General features: G+C 33.4%; 1 protein-coding gene and 1 long non-coding RNA gene across 3 annotated transcripts; both read right to left on the bottom strand.

The window, feature by feature from the left end:
• Positions 1-1,785: 1,785 nt before the first annotated feature.
• On the bottom strand, positions 1,786-3,172 carry LOC110738277. The gene is made up of 4 exons (XR_002514589.1): positions 2,636-3,172; positions 2,462-2,530; positions 2,184-2,344; positions 1,786-2,089 (listed from the first exon to the last, which is right to left on the bottom strand). It is a non-coding gene; the product is annotated as an uncharacterized LOC110738277 (long non-coding RNA).
• Positions 3,173-7,379: 4,207 nt separating this feature from the next.
• Positions 7,380-14,016, bottom strand: LOC110738354 (diaminopimelate epimerase, chloroplastic-like). Of its 2 annotated transcripts, none has more exons than XM_021918725.1 (10): positions 13,862-14,016; positions 12,998-13,288; positions 12,693-12,860; positions 12,203-12,273; positions 10,989-11,046; positions 10,235-10,414; positions 9,602-9,686; positions 8,245-8,304; positions 7,996-8,069; positions 7,380-7,836 (listed from the first exon to the last, which is right to left on the bottom strand). In XM_021918725.1, the coding sequence occupies exons 2-10, from the start codon at positions 13,274-13,276 to the stop codon at positions 7,720-7,722; spliced, it is 1,092 nt and encodes a 363-aa protein (XP_021774417.1). In that variant the 5' UTR covers positions 13,277-13,288; positions 13,862-14,016; the 3' UTR covers positions 7,380-7,719. The 2 variants fall into 2 exon arrangements, with proteins under 2 accessions (XP_021774417.1, XP_021774418.1); XM_021918726.1 differs by having other exon boundaries at positions 12,998-13,281.
• Between the last annotated feature and the right edge of the window lie 291 nt (positions 14,017-14,307).

Genomic DNA, 14,307 nt, shown 5'->3' with positions numbered 1-14,307 from the left:
TCCAAAAATCCACTACTTTCCAAAAGGCGGTCTACCCATGAACTTGCTTTCACTCTACATGGATGGACTCAACATTGAACAACCAATGCAAGAATGGGGAGTTGCACAACCTTAATTCTCTTGAAAAGCTCTCAATATCCGATATTGGGTGCTCTTCAAATTCAATATACTCCTTCCCAAATGAGGATATTCGTCTGCCCTGATCATTGACCGGATTAGCCATCAGTGGTTTCATTAATATGAAATCAGTATCTTGCTTAAGTATTCTAAATCTCACTTCCCTCTATGTTAGGGGATGTCCAAAACTTGAATGTTTTGTTGATAATTGTCTTCCTCCTGAACTTAAAGAATTATGGGTTGTTCAGTGTCCTGTGCTGAAACGTCGAATGGAAAAGGATCCTCTTCGTCACACTCTATCGTGCATTACTCATCTCCGTTTTTGCTAGTCTTTTGCAGTCCCTGTAATGATAAGGTGATACCATGTGAATATGTGACTATCATACATCCCAACTATGCACTTTTTTTCAATGTGTTTTTCAGTGTCTTTCCTACTTTGTCTATTATTCAAGTCTTTTATTCTCTTTATTTTCTTGATTTCAGAGTTGGCGATTTCTGATGTGAATTTGGCCTCACGTAGCTCGCCTTCCTACGGGTTCCCTTGCCGATCTAGTGATCCTAGAAAACGTCCGAAAAAACCAACCTAGAATGAACAGAATGTAAATTCTAGTCTATGAAACAATATATGACGTCCGGCCTCCGGACTCCAGTCTTTCTTCAGTTTTCCTGCAGTGAAAGCATCTGTGAGGTAAAACTGCTTACTTGTGTAGTTAATATCTACTATATTTTGGGCTTAATTGATTTGATACCGAGTGACGTATTTCCTAAAAAAAGCATCAGAGGAAGAAATACTAGAAGAGTATGGGTATCTAAAAAGTATATATAATCTAGTGTGATATCTCAATTGATACTATATGATTCCTTCAGAAATGATCATTTTGGCATCTGCAGTACTTTTTTATGCAGTATGTATACTATTCTTCAAGCTTAAAGTTGCTTAGAAACATATACTAGCATAAAATTAGGTGGTGGAATTTAAACTTTCGGTTATAGTATTTGCCAAATAAAAGGATTGGAGCCAACTACCACTCAACCCCATTCCACTTCGAATCTTGAATATCAAGATGCCTATAAAAATGTGTATATATAGCACAATAATCAAATAAACACTAAAGTATGATTTAATGTTGATAATATTGGGTAATATTGTGGAAAAATAAATCCCCCACCATCATGTTTAAAGGCTAAAAGTAGTCAAATTTTACCTTTACGTACTACTTTTATGAACCACTGTACTAATTAGAAGCATTAATCTCAATATAATCATCCTTCCTAATGACAAGTAAAAAGAAACTCCTATAACTGTGTGGATGGATTCGCAAACAACGTATCTCTTAACCAGTACAATGTCTAAGTCTGAGGCATGCATTTGTCTGAAATTTCGAAAAAAAATCTTGAATTGAAAAGTGAAACCCTAGCCTCCTTGCTCTCTCTCTCTCTTCTCTATCCTAAACTCTAGCCTCCATCGTTAATTTTGAAGGGGCTTCCATCGGTTTTCGCTAGTGGAAAGCCCCAATCTTTATTTCTTTTACGTTTTTTTTTTTTAGGTTATAATCATGAAATTATATTAGCAATAATATGTGCCTAAAGAAGAAAACCTGGCTGTTATTGAAATGCCAACAGTCGAAAATAGATGAAAGGCATATTCATTACGATGAAAAGCAGATCATTAAATTTTCGGTGAATAAAAGTTATAGGCGCATCTAGATGACTTGTCCCCAAATCAAAAGTGAAAATTAACAAAATGAGTAGGTATTATGCAGATGAAGAAATCAATACACAACAATTCAAGGCAATAATAAACCTCCATTCATGTTTCCCCAAACCAAGCTATAGTCAGAATCCAAAAATCATGATTTCAAGGTCGTTTAATGATGTCACGCAAGCCATCATCATCATCAGCAGCAAAACAGCTCATCAGATGTCAGATCTTCATTGATGAACCCCAGTGTCCTTGGATGTTGGCATTGAACTGAGAATGTGAGACATTATAATAGCCTAAGTTTAAAATTCATGATAGAAACAACTACAAGATAAATTAATAACCATAAATCAGGTAGTCTAACCTTATAGAGTTTATGTCTGATGATAGCTATAATCAAAGTGTAGATCTTGAGAATGCTTTGTACTATCTGATTTCAGTAGAAAACCGTGCTTCCATCATTTGCAAAAGTTTGGCCTTCACTTCACGTTCTTGTTCACAGGAACTTCACTATATATTGATTTCCTGAGGAGAAAAAAATACTGTGTTGTAATTGCCTAAAAGTAGAGAACTTTCTTGTTTGCAGGGTTGCAGCCCTTTTGTGTAACGTAAGAAAGATACTGAAAATTTTATTGTCTTTACCAGCAGCCAGATGATTAAAGACAGTTGAATTTCATTGAAGGACAATCACAAGCATAAACCACCTTCAAACTGAGGAGAAGAACAAAAGCATTGGTTTCAGAAGTCAAAGATTAAACAAGCATTACTCAACACATTCCTGTTAAATTAAAGGGAAGCTTTGGTAGATGTTATTACCATGGTTTAGCTTCTCAATAGCTTCTTGAGTCTTGACACTATGACAGTTGACAGTTGAAGAGTATGTACCTGATACCACAATATTGCACTTTTTTTGTATTAAATATTTTCTGCAAGTTATTAAAATGCCATAAAGATTTTTCCATTTCTGAAATTTAACTGTATCTCATGAAAGTTATGTATAGATCTTTATGCTACTTTGTTGAACATGTACTCCCTCCTACAACAAATCCAACATCATAATAATGCATCTCAACTTTTTTTTTTAACTCTCCAATTGTACTTAAAATATATACTCAGTGGTGAACCCACTGAACCCATACTTGATCCGGAAAATTCTGATTAGTTTTCTTTGCTATAAAGTTTAGATAAATAAAATACCTAGTATAATGTAATGAAATGTGTTGAACTTCTAACGCGGCCCAGCGGTTGAAGTCCATTAGTTTTACTTGAAGGTCGCGGGTTCGACTCCGCCTGACATTGTGTTGTCATTTTTCTTTTTATTTATTTTGTGCTTTTACCTTCTTTTTTTTTTTTTTTTTTTCGCTTTTACATATTGGCTTATTGCGTGAGTTACTAGTCATCCATAAGTTTTTTTTGCCTTTCTCTTTCTTGTGTTTTTTTTGGCTTTTACTTTGTTTATCGTATAGATCCATTGCATATAATATTTGTATACATACCCCCCCCCACATAAAAAATAAAAAAATAAAAAAAAATAAAAAAAAAAAGTCAAAATATATTCTATCTATGATTGATTAGATTAGACTCAAAAGAGACAAAAATTGCAAATTATAAAATGCATAAATTAGGCTGAGATGGTTGAATTCATACTGACCAGTTGATCTTTTGCTTTACTGAAGTTCCATTGATTATTAGGATTGTTATATCAACAAGCTGTCAGAACTCAGAAGTGAGATATATGAAAATGTAAGTTGATGTAAAAATGAAAATTTTTCCATCATATAAAACTTACTTGAAGGGGCAGAGCTTGGTTGACTTCGAGACAGAGGCAGGGAGAATCTTCCATTCCCTGCCTCTAGACAGGGGCAGAGCTAATGGACTCTAGTGTATCAACACAGCTGCCTACATTTTCAAGTCTAAGCTCATAAAGGGAAGTAAGAAGGTGCAATCCCCACTCTTTTATTGGTTTGTCTATCTTGGTTCCTCTGATAGTAAGCAAATTCTTTTTGATACTGCATAGTAGTTGATTCTCAAAATCTGGTCAAGTAACTTCTAGTAAATTACAGGTTATATTCGGTTCCATAATCAAAATGCTTATTTTAATTCAAATAGTCCTTATTAGACACATTGACTCTCAAAATCTGGTCAAGTAACTTGAATAAATTACAGGTTTTGGGTCAACTAGTCGAATACTCGGATATGGATTAGCTTCCCATGTCCATTGTTAAGTAAATGTTGTAAGATCTCATCTTAGCTAGTTGCAAAGTTGAACTTGTTTCATCAGTTGCAACTTGTAAGAAAATAATACAAATTATATATAAAAAAAAAATATATATTACATCCTTGTTTTTTTTAAATAGCAACTGTTTGACTTTTATATTATTTTCACGTCTCACTTTGGCTGGCTTTAAGTGATTTATAGGTTCGAAAAAAAAAAAAAAAGTCAACTGAGATCTTATCAGACTGCTCTAAATTTATATTTTCATAACAACTAATTTTTATACATTACTCAGTAAAAAAAAATAAAGGAAGTATTATCTGGCAATTAGGGAGAAAAGTAAATCAGTAAGAAGGTAGCAGCACAAACCATATTGTCTAGAATCCCATGGTGAGAGTGATCTTCCTCCACCTGTTTCGACTGGTATCGTTGGGCTTCGATTGCGAAATGATCCAAGATATCCTCCATGTCGTAAGCTAAGGATCAATTATTAGTATGTGCTTTTCCTCCTTTCTTCTTCATTTTTCAAACACCTTTTTAAACTTTTACACTAATAAAGGTCCCCTTGTTGAGTGAGCTAGCCCCAGTTACTCAATTTGAGTAACAAATGTTGTTACTCAAATGGCACAATTGTAAATAATTGCATCTTCCTCCTTCCTCCTTCCTCCTTCTTCCTTCCTCCTTACAGCCACCACAGCCACCACCATCATTACAGCCCTCTCGCTCGATCTTCTTTCCCCCGTCGACCTCCTCTTCTTCGTCCTTTCTCAAGCCCACAACGCCACGGCGGAACAAAACTCAAGCTTCCACATCTCCACCTACCTCCCCCGATCTCCACCCACATCTGAAAAAACGAGTGATGGTTGTGGGTCGAGTTCAGCGGCGAAGAAGTGATGATATGGTGGTGGCTGTGGTGGTTGAGGTAGAAGAGGAGTGAGGAGAGACAAAGTTGAATGCTAGATATGAAAAGACAAGAGTACCCCTACTCCTTGTTGAGTAAACCTTAAATAATAAATTAACTCTTACACTTTGATAAAACAACTTTTATAATTACTAACAAAGGAATCCCTATAATAAATTATCGAGAGTTTGAGACTGATACGCTAGAGCACTCTCAATGGCGAAGGGAATATAAATTTCCCTCACCCGACTCACTCTCTCTCTCTCTTTGATATTTGCATAGTACACCAGGGTGTATCATGCTCACGGTTCACCCGGTAGAAAATAAAGGCTTTCTTTAAATGAGTTTTTTTTTTTTTTTTTTTTTAAATGATTCCTCCTTTATTTAAGGGATTTGTTAGTTATTCTCCATATTAATAGTTTTCAAAAATAGATTTGATATTTTTGGAGAGACATAATTACAATTTCGAAATACAGAGAGAATTTCCAGAGAGAGAAAATTTTTAGCAGAGAAAATTAATGGCGGGGTGTAAGAAATTCGACATGATTTCATTAAAGATTTGTTGATAATAAGTATGAGAATGAAGATTTGGTTAATAATGAAGATGAATTTGAGGATTTCACATCAAATATGAAGGTAATTTTTTTTTTATAGGCTTTTTCGTATTTAAATTTTATAATTATAATTACGATATTGATGCTAATGATAATGTTCTCTTAAATTATTAAATTTCATAATTTGTGGATTATTTTGTAATCAAAGGAAATTGGTGTTTTTTTTTTTTTTTTTTGGTATTATTTTCAAAGGTTGAAGATGATGTTCTTCTGATTATGATGAATGTTCCTTTATCACGCATTCAATTTGTTAATTGTAATGGAATATGTTCTTTAAGTACGATTAATATGTTCTTTGAATCTAAACTATATGTTCTTTACATTACAAATTATGTTCTTTAACGTATAATGTTCTTTGTGTTTCAATAATATGAACTATGTTCTTTTTACCTGAATAATATGTTCTTCTATGTTCATGTTCGTTTATTTTAACTCTTATGTTCTTTGGATATTGAGGATATAGCACATATTATTTTAAAATTAGTTTTTACGTCATTTTTAATTATTAAACTATTCATCTTCAATATTATTTATTAAATTTGTATTTTTTTTATGTTAATAACATTAAATAAGTGTGTACATTTTTTTTTCAGGATCACGATGGTTGATGGAGATATTCTTTTTGGACATCATACATTGATGATTGGTTTTCAGATCCAAAGAACATCTATAACATTTATATTATGTAATAAGCACTACTTAAATTAAAATATTTAAATTTAACAATAATGATCCAAACATTTAAAGAACATTTTCACAATAAGCAATGGATATTATGTGACAATAAATGTACATTACAATTACAGTTAGAGAACATGGACATTTAAAATATTTTATCAAAAGATCTAATAAAGATCATAATATTAATAGTGGACATATGGAAGAAAAATAGTGCTAATAATTAATTGTACTTTACATACAAAAATAAAGTACATCATATTTTCTAATAAAAAACATTATAAAAAAATATATAAAGAACATTACAAGAATTACACATGACCATTATTATTATAACGAATATTATAATAATTACATAAAAAAAAAGTTGTTGAAAGAATATGATTGATTTTAGTAGAGATTTTTTAAATTTAAGATATCAAATAAAATATTGGTAACTGAAATTTTAAATATGAAAATGAAATTTTGAATCTGAATTTTGAATTTGAATTTTAAAAATAATCTTGAAATATTTTGAAGAAAATAATTTTGGAAGGAGAAAAATTTCTAGAATCTTAATTTTTTTGAAAAGATTGTATCAATTAATGTGGGATTTGGTTGATTCCTTTTCGAAATTTAATGAATATACCTAAAAAACTCGCGTTCTTTGTTTCACATCTACAAGTTCTTTCAGCAGAATGTTCTTTGTTACAAAACAGTATGTTCTTGTGTTTTTTTAATTTGTTTGTTGCCTACGTTTTATTTTTTGGGCAGCGTCGTTTTTGCCCGGATGTACCATGCTCATGGTACACCCGGGTGTACAGATCAACGATTACTTGACACATAATATTGCTTATCAGCTGAGTATATAGAGTAATGTATAGTTTAAGACGTTAAACTGCATTACTTACATATAATGAAGGCATTATTTGAGTCATTAAGTAACTTTAGGCAAAGGCGCGAAGCTGTCAAAGAAAAGAAAATGTAGGCAGCATGGGCTAAGGTGCAGAAGCTGATACGATGCAGACAAGATTTCCCATTTTCATTGTTAACTTTAATAATTGTATTTGTATGGAAAATGGCTACCAGCAACTAGAGATTTCATGATCAAAAGGTCTGTATTTGAAGTAAACATATCATCAATTTAATGTATTTGATTTTAATGCAGCTACGAAAATAATAAATGGATGGATTTATTCAGATGGTCCAAGAGGAAGAAAAGAGGTTTGGTTTTTATGAATTCAATACAAATAACATCAACACCAAAGAGGAGTACAAATAATCTAACCTAGCAAGTAACAATCCCGATGCCTTGAATCAACTTTTACTAAGATCAAAAACCATGTTTGCTACTATAAGAGATACAAAAATGAGTCTACAAGCTGATGCACTTGCATCATCTACGGTTAGTTCATACCACAGTAATTGAATAACAATCAATCCCGCCTTTCAAATACTCAATAAAAGAGCAGAAAATTGGCACAGCAAAAGCTGAAAGATGCTTCAGAGGAAATTATAGTGGTACTGATCCATAGAACACTACTTCAGCTGGGCCTGTCATGTATATACGGTTATCTTCCTCCCTCCATTCAATCTCCAATGGCCCTCCAGGAAGGTCAACAGTGCAATTCTAACCCCCCAAATAAAATAAATAAATAAATATTCAATAAAAGTAGCAATATCAAACAGTATAGGCTATGAAGAAACAGAAAGCAATTCAGAGAGGAATATGAACGTTGTTTGGCTATCAGGGAGCATAAAAAAAACATGAAATACAAGAAGTACTCACCCTCTCAGATCGATCCTCGAGCACCGCAGCAACAACAACTGCACAAGCTCCTGTTCCACAGGCTAAAGTAGCTCCTGCACAAGTGCACACCAAGTAATTGGAGTCAACAAGGATGAGGAACAGCCAAACTAATATAAGTAGATGTATATAAATATACGAAGTAATTTAGAAGAAGGGAAAGAAAAATACATTCTATAATTTTATACTCTCAAATATATTTATTAAAAAGACTTCCAAATAAAATCGAACCTGCACCACGTTCCCATACACGCATCTTCAGGTGTGACCGAGAGAAAACTTGAACAAACTCTGCAAGATCAATACAGTTTTTCAGGAAAATTCATGATCCTTAAGCTGTCGATGAACGAGACTTTCAAAAAGAATTCAGTGTATGATTTACTGAAATGTTTCCAAAATTAAAAAGAAATAATAAGTTCAGATATCCATAATACCACAATTCATGACCAGTACATCATAATTCAGAAACTGGTATAATAAATATGTAGTAGTTATACCCCCCCCCCCCTCTCCCAGAGTAAAAAAAAATTATAATAATAGTGTGCATTTCGCACAAGTAAAGTTTATCTTACCTAATGAAAGAATAAATCAACAAAGAACACGGACTGCACTTCAATAGAGCCTTTTTTGAGATAAACGGAAAGATTCATAGGTAACAAATTGTCAATGGATAAATTCAGACAGTCTGGTGTATCTATAATTCTATATGTTCCGCAGGAAAGTGTAATAGTGTGCTTCGTATTAATCAGAAAGGCAAAAGCAACATCATGTTGAAGTAGATATATCCGCATGCAAGATCCCACTATTTTTGCTTAATTTATAAGACAAATAGATATTACTACATAATGTTAACATCTTGGACTTCAGACAGCCAAAAATATAGATTGCCAAATTGGTGTGATAGGTTTTTCGTTCTTTGAGTTCAAGAACATACATAGAAATATATCCATACAGGGGAAAGTCAATCGTCACCAGATTGTTCAAAGAGTCGCTGATTGATCCCATTATGATAATATGCAAAATTCTTTTTTTTTTTTTTTTTTTTTTGGGGGGGGGGGGAGTGGAGAGGAGTTAGAATCTAAATTTCCATTGTTGCAGAAACCAAAGTGCTTCAACTTTGAACAGGACTTTGCCAGGCTGGAGTACAAAATTTTCTGCTAGCCATCTATGCTTGTAAATGATTTCAGGGGAAAATTAACAGAAGATAAGAAGCACAATGACAGCATATGCCAAATATTAACGAATGTCCAAACATGGAAATATTTTTTTTTTTTTTTTTGGGGGGGAGGGGGGGTGGGACGGGTGTTGAAGACTATCAAAGTATGGATATATCTTTGTTTAAAGAAACAAGGCGCAAGCTTTCAGAATCACTAACTACTTGTTCCAGTTCAGATTGGATCAACAATGGATGATATCATAAAATTTTTTGGCACACAGAAATTGCCTCTAATGTCAACATATTCATGAGAAGAAAGAGTATTCTAATTATCAGGGAAACATGGAGAATAAACGTCCTTGCAAGATAAACACACAAAATGTACAGTTATTTTTTACATCATGTCATCATTTATCAAAATTAAAAACTGACCAGTGTTAGTTCGAGCTGGAAACACATCATGGTGCTCAAATTTCGGTCCAATGTCAGCCAGTTGTATTTGATCAACCACCAGATTCTGTTTGGTCACGAAATCAGCAAAATTTCAAATTATGCCCATGAAAACAAACAAATAATTCGTCACCAAGGGTGAGTGAGGGAAAGAAAATGATGACCAATGTCTTAACAAATAAAAATTACAACCCATAATGCACTCTTTCATATACTAAATATTTTCCTTTCAATTTTAACAGGTGGGGTTAAGCCAGTTGGAAAAAACATTTCCAGCAGAAGAGTGGGGAGCAGAACAGAGAAATCTGAATTCTGCAGAGGGGTTGAACTTGAGAAGTTAAGAGCAAAAGAGGTTTCAAAGCACATATAAAGCACTCTTTGTACTCTTCAAGGAAGAAATGAGATAGCCAAAGGATGTTCATGTAGAAGAAAAGAGAAATGGTCAACCATAAGGACCTAACACCTAACTAGACCAGATTCCAGACTCTGAACTTTCAGCTAATCATGAAATAACATATTCTATACGTTGACCTTCAACAGATTAGAATCTAGCAGTATTAGCCTACACAATCTCTAATCAAAAGATGTTATTAAACAAGACAGACAAAATTATACCTGCTCTCCTTTTCTACCAAAAGTAACACAGTGTGGATTCCCCATGCTCACACAGGTGACGCTCCAGGTTTCTCCGTTCACCACTAGATCTGATTTAACAGCAGAAGATTCCTTGTTTGCAGGCAGTTTTGTAGGTACATCAGCAGCTCTAAGCACTGGTTCACCCATATCAACTTTAACCTTACATACACAAAACAATGTCGTAAAATGGATAAGGTGCCAGCATATAAGCAGAAACATAGACTTTTGTCTTTAAAATTTTATCCAAAAATCATAATACTTTGTACTCCTTCCATGATTCCATCCCACTAAGATTACCCCATATTCCTAATATGGTTGTCCGGTTGTCCCATTGAGATTGCCCTGTTACTTAAAGGATATAATTTCCTCCTCTAACAGCCCATGTGCAACTGCATAAAGGCAAAAAAAAAAAAAAAAAAAAAAAAAAAAAAAAAAAAAAAAAGCATCCTGCATGCTTAGAAATGAACCAACTCTTATATGAGAGAATTATGGGGTATGGGGCAATTGTAGTATGACGAAGGCAGTGATTGCCAAAAGGGAGCACAAACTTATTCAATCAACTTTTTACACTACTTTTTGCTATGTACAGTCGAACAGTTGTACAGATGAGGCTATAGGAGGGGGAAAATAGTGGTTTTTAATACGCGGTGAAGTTTAAGCTGCAAAGGCGACCATATAATAATACACATACCCTATAAAAACACCAAAAAGGGCTAGAGGCTAAATTATGTACCTTTCCATCATCTTGAATCTCAGGTACAATCAAACCAGCACCAGTATGAACGGTGAAACTGAACAGCATAGCATAGAACATGACACATAGTTAGTTAGGGAGGCAGAATAAAGATCAAACTGATTTTTGATAGACAAGAGTTTCAGCAACCACAAAAGAGAACACAATGAGCTGTCCATAAATTAATGGCTTCTGTATCCCCCCCCCCCTCTCTTTTTCTCCTCACTTGGGAAAAGAAAAAGGAAAGATGTCTATTCAAATTCTGTAGAAGAAAGTCCACGTATATCCCAAATTGTTCTGGATCTTCCTTGCGTGATGAAGAAAGAGTCTAAGCACCATTTCTTTTAAAAATTTTCTTTTTCAAAAAAAATCAGCTGATGACTCGTCATGCTAAAACTGTTTTTTAAAAAAAGTGTTGGAGATGCCATTTCATGCCGAACATGGCAAAAAAAAAGGAAAACGCCCTGTTCACTTGTTTGAGTCTTAGAAAACACCCAAAAAAATCAAAATAAATAAACACCAAAAAACAAGGGCTTTAATAACAGTGTAAGCTATGTTACCAAATTGTACAAGTACAGTTCATAATTACACAAGAGGAACAACATTTACACTAACAGTGCACAACAGTTCCTGCTTATCCAAAAGTACAAAGCATCATTGCTAACCAGTTGCTTTAGCCATACAAGACATAGTCTGGTCAATTTTTCAGTATTTGAACTGGCTGATTAAAACCAAAAAAAACAGGAAGCTTATGGGATGGCTATACTATGACAATTAATCAACAAGTGATTCTTTTAGGAGCAAGCCATTTCTAAAATCTCACGAAGCCAATAGGTAATGTACATGATTTAAGATAGGATATGTTACAGCCAGTGAAAGTTCAACAAAGAAAATGCATTTTTATTAGAGAATTATTTACATTACACATATACATGAAATAAAGATCAACATGCACAGGCAGGGGAGGGCTTGACGGTGTAAAAGGTAAAGTTTGTATCTTCAGTCAAGTGTCACTGCAGTTCCAAGCTCAGATCAGGTGGGAATATAGAAACCTAGTTATAGTTCTCTATCAATGCTTTGACAGGTCAACCATTTTTTAACACTAACAACTAGTCATTACAAATAGGTAAAAATGTAAATCATAAAGCAAGAAAGAAAAGTCATTAATCATTTAATGGAGTTAGAAGATAATGATTGAGTCGAAAAGCATTTACCTGTGTTTTCCTTGTAAGTTCTCGAGCTCGGCAATGAATCTAGCAAAGCATCTCACTCCATTACCGCACATCTTTAAAGAAAAAAAAAAAAAAAAAAAAAAAAAAAAATAAAAAAAAATCAGTAAAAGACCAGTTAAGAAGTACTTAAAATAACACTTACTTTTAAAATTAATGTTACACTTGATTGGAGCAACTACAATAGGTAACCATAACAATATATGTATCCAGTCAATTAAGAAATGTCGCATGTAGTCTGAAACGTTAATTTTTATAGATGACCTCTATTGCAAAGTTTATACTTAAACAAACGCATTGTCGAGGTAACTTGTAAGTTGTAACAGTAGTTTCAACAAAAAGAAAGTAGACTTGAAACCCATAGAGAATACAATCATATAAATAAGATCCAAACTTCAAAATGAAAACTCATATTCCTCATTTCCTCCTCATAAAACTGGTACAAGAAGTACACTCTTCACAAAGATATACACACCTCTGGCTCACTTCCATCAGAATTGAAAATCCTCATAGTATAATCAGTGCCATTAGTTCCAGGCATTGCAAAGATCACGCCATCAGCACCCACTCCAAAATTCCGATCACATAGCTTCACTGCTTGTTCAGGGTTTACCTTGGGCTCAGTTGAGTGTCTATTATCAACCTGCTCAGCACAAACAAAGTAGGTAAATGGCAGAACAGTTAAGCAAGAAAATTCCCCAACAAGAGATATCATATGAGAAATAATTCAATACACTCAATATTGTAGTAAACAAACAAAATGAAGGGGACATTGCCTACCAAAATAAAGTCATTGCCAAGTCCATGGTACTTGACAAAATGAAGAAATCCACTCTCTTTCCGGTCTAAAAAGGAGGCTCTCCCCTGAGTTTCAGGGGCCATTGACACAGCCACAACTTGAAAACTACGACGTCCTTTACAAGATTTATTCAAAGTCAAATTGTTCCTTAAAAAAGAACAATGTTGGGACTGAACCAAAGAGGACAGGCAACGCCGAGAGCTTGAATTCAATGATGAGGAAGAGGAGATGGAAATCGAGCTTGTAGTAGTGGCTGCCATTTAACCTGTAAGCTACCATATCAATTGGTTTAAAAAAAGCTCTAATATTCATCCAATACAGCATACAATAGTAGTATATCTTATACATTATCAATTCACAATAAACAACCATACTAATTTATTCATTTAAACCATCGGACTATACATTAAAAAAATACAAATATTTAAAACTGTTAGCTCCTAAAATTAACAAAACCCAATAAAAGTCCAACATTTTACAAGTAGAAATTGAGCATCATGCTCCAAATTATTGATGGGATACTTGTAGAAGACAAGAATATTAACAGAGAACCAATTTGTGAACAGAATTCATTAGAGCATAATCATTTCTTTACATGGAATTTTAAAATGAAGAGCAAGAATGAAAAAACTATATAACATATCAAAAATATGAACGATGTTATAATCTTTCAATAATTTGTTAATTGTAATCAATAGTTCAATGAGCTAACTCAGAAAAAACCTGAAATGGGTATACTGCCAATTAAATTTAATAAACGATAGTGTGAATTTGTGAAATTAAAATTAAACCCTAGACAGTGAAATTGATATTCAATGATTGAAAATAGAAAATGAATGTCTTACCTCAGAAGCAGATTCAATGGAATAGAGGAAGCTCACAAACTGCTTCAATGGAGGAGAGAGAGGAGAAGAGCAGCGTAAATGTAAGAATTTCCGAAGGGGTTAAAAAAACTAAAAAAATACTCGTACAGACATTGGAGGAAAATTACACACAGTATGTTAACCGTCGATCTAATATCAACGGTCATCATTAATTCTCATGTAATTTGGTTGAGAAAATACAAGGGTTTTTTTTTTTTTTTTTTTTTTACAAGGAGAAAATAAAATTATCACTATCCTTCCAACTTTACATATACTTGTATGTCCCTATTGATATGATGTGCCTCAAAATTCTTCCTTTGATTTAATGATTATTAATAGTGTTTACAAGTAACAATATATCCTCTAAAATACTACGTATTTTTTTGCCCTCATTACATTTTTTTTTTTTTTTAAATAATGTGCGGATA

This window comes from Chenopodium quinoa, unplaced genomic scaffold (assembly GCF_001683475.1).
Source record: "Chenopodium quinoa cultivar QQ74 unplaced genomic scaffold, ASM168347v1, whole genome shotgun sequence".
NCBI lineage: Eukaryota > Viridiplantae > Streptophyta > Magnoliopsida > Caryophyllales > Amaranthaceae > Chenopodium > Chenopodium quinoa.
This window is presented reverse-complemented; position numbering and strand designations above follow the sequence as displayed.

Coding starts and splice junctions, on each gene's coding strand:
- LOC110738354 (XM_021918725.1), bottom strand. CDS start 13,276: ATGGCAGCCACTACTACAAGCTCGATTTCCATCTCCTCTTCCTCATCA. Junction 12,861..12,997: donor TTGGCAATGACTTTATTTTG/GTAGGCAATGTC, acceptor TGTGCTGAGCAG/GTTGATAATAGACACTCAAC. Junction 7,837..7,995: donor TCGAGGATCGATCTGAGAGG/GTGAGTACTTCT, acceptor TTGGGGGGTTAG/AATTGCACTGTTGACCTTCC.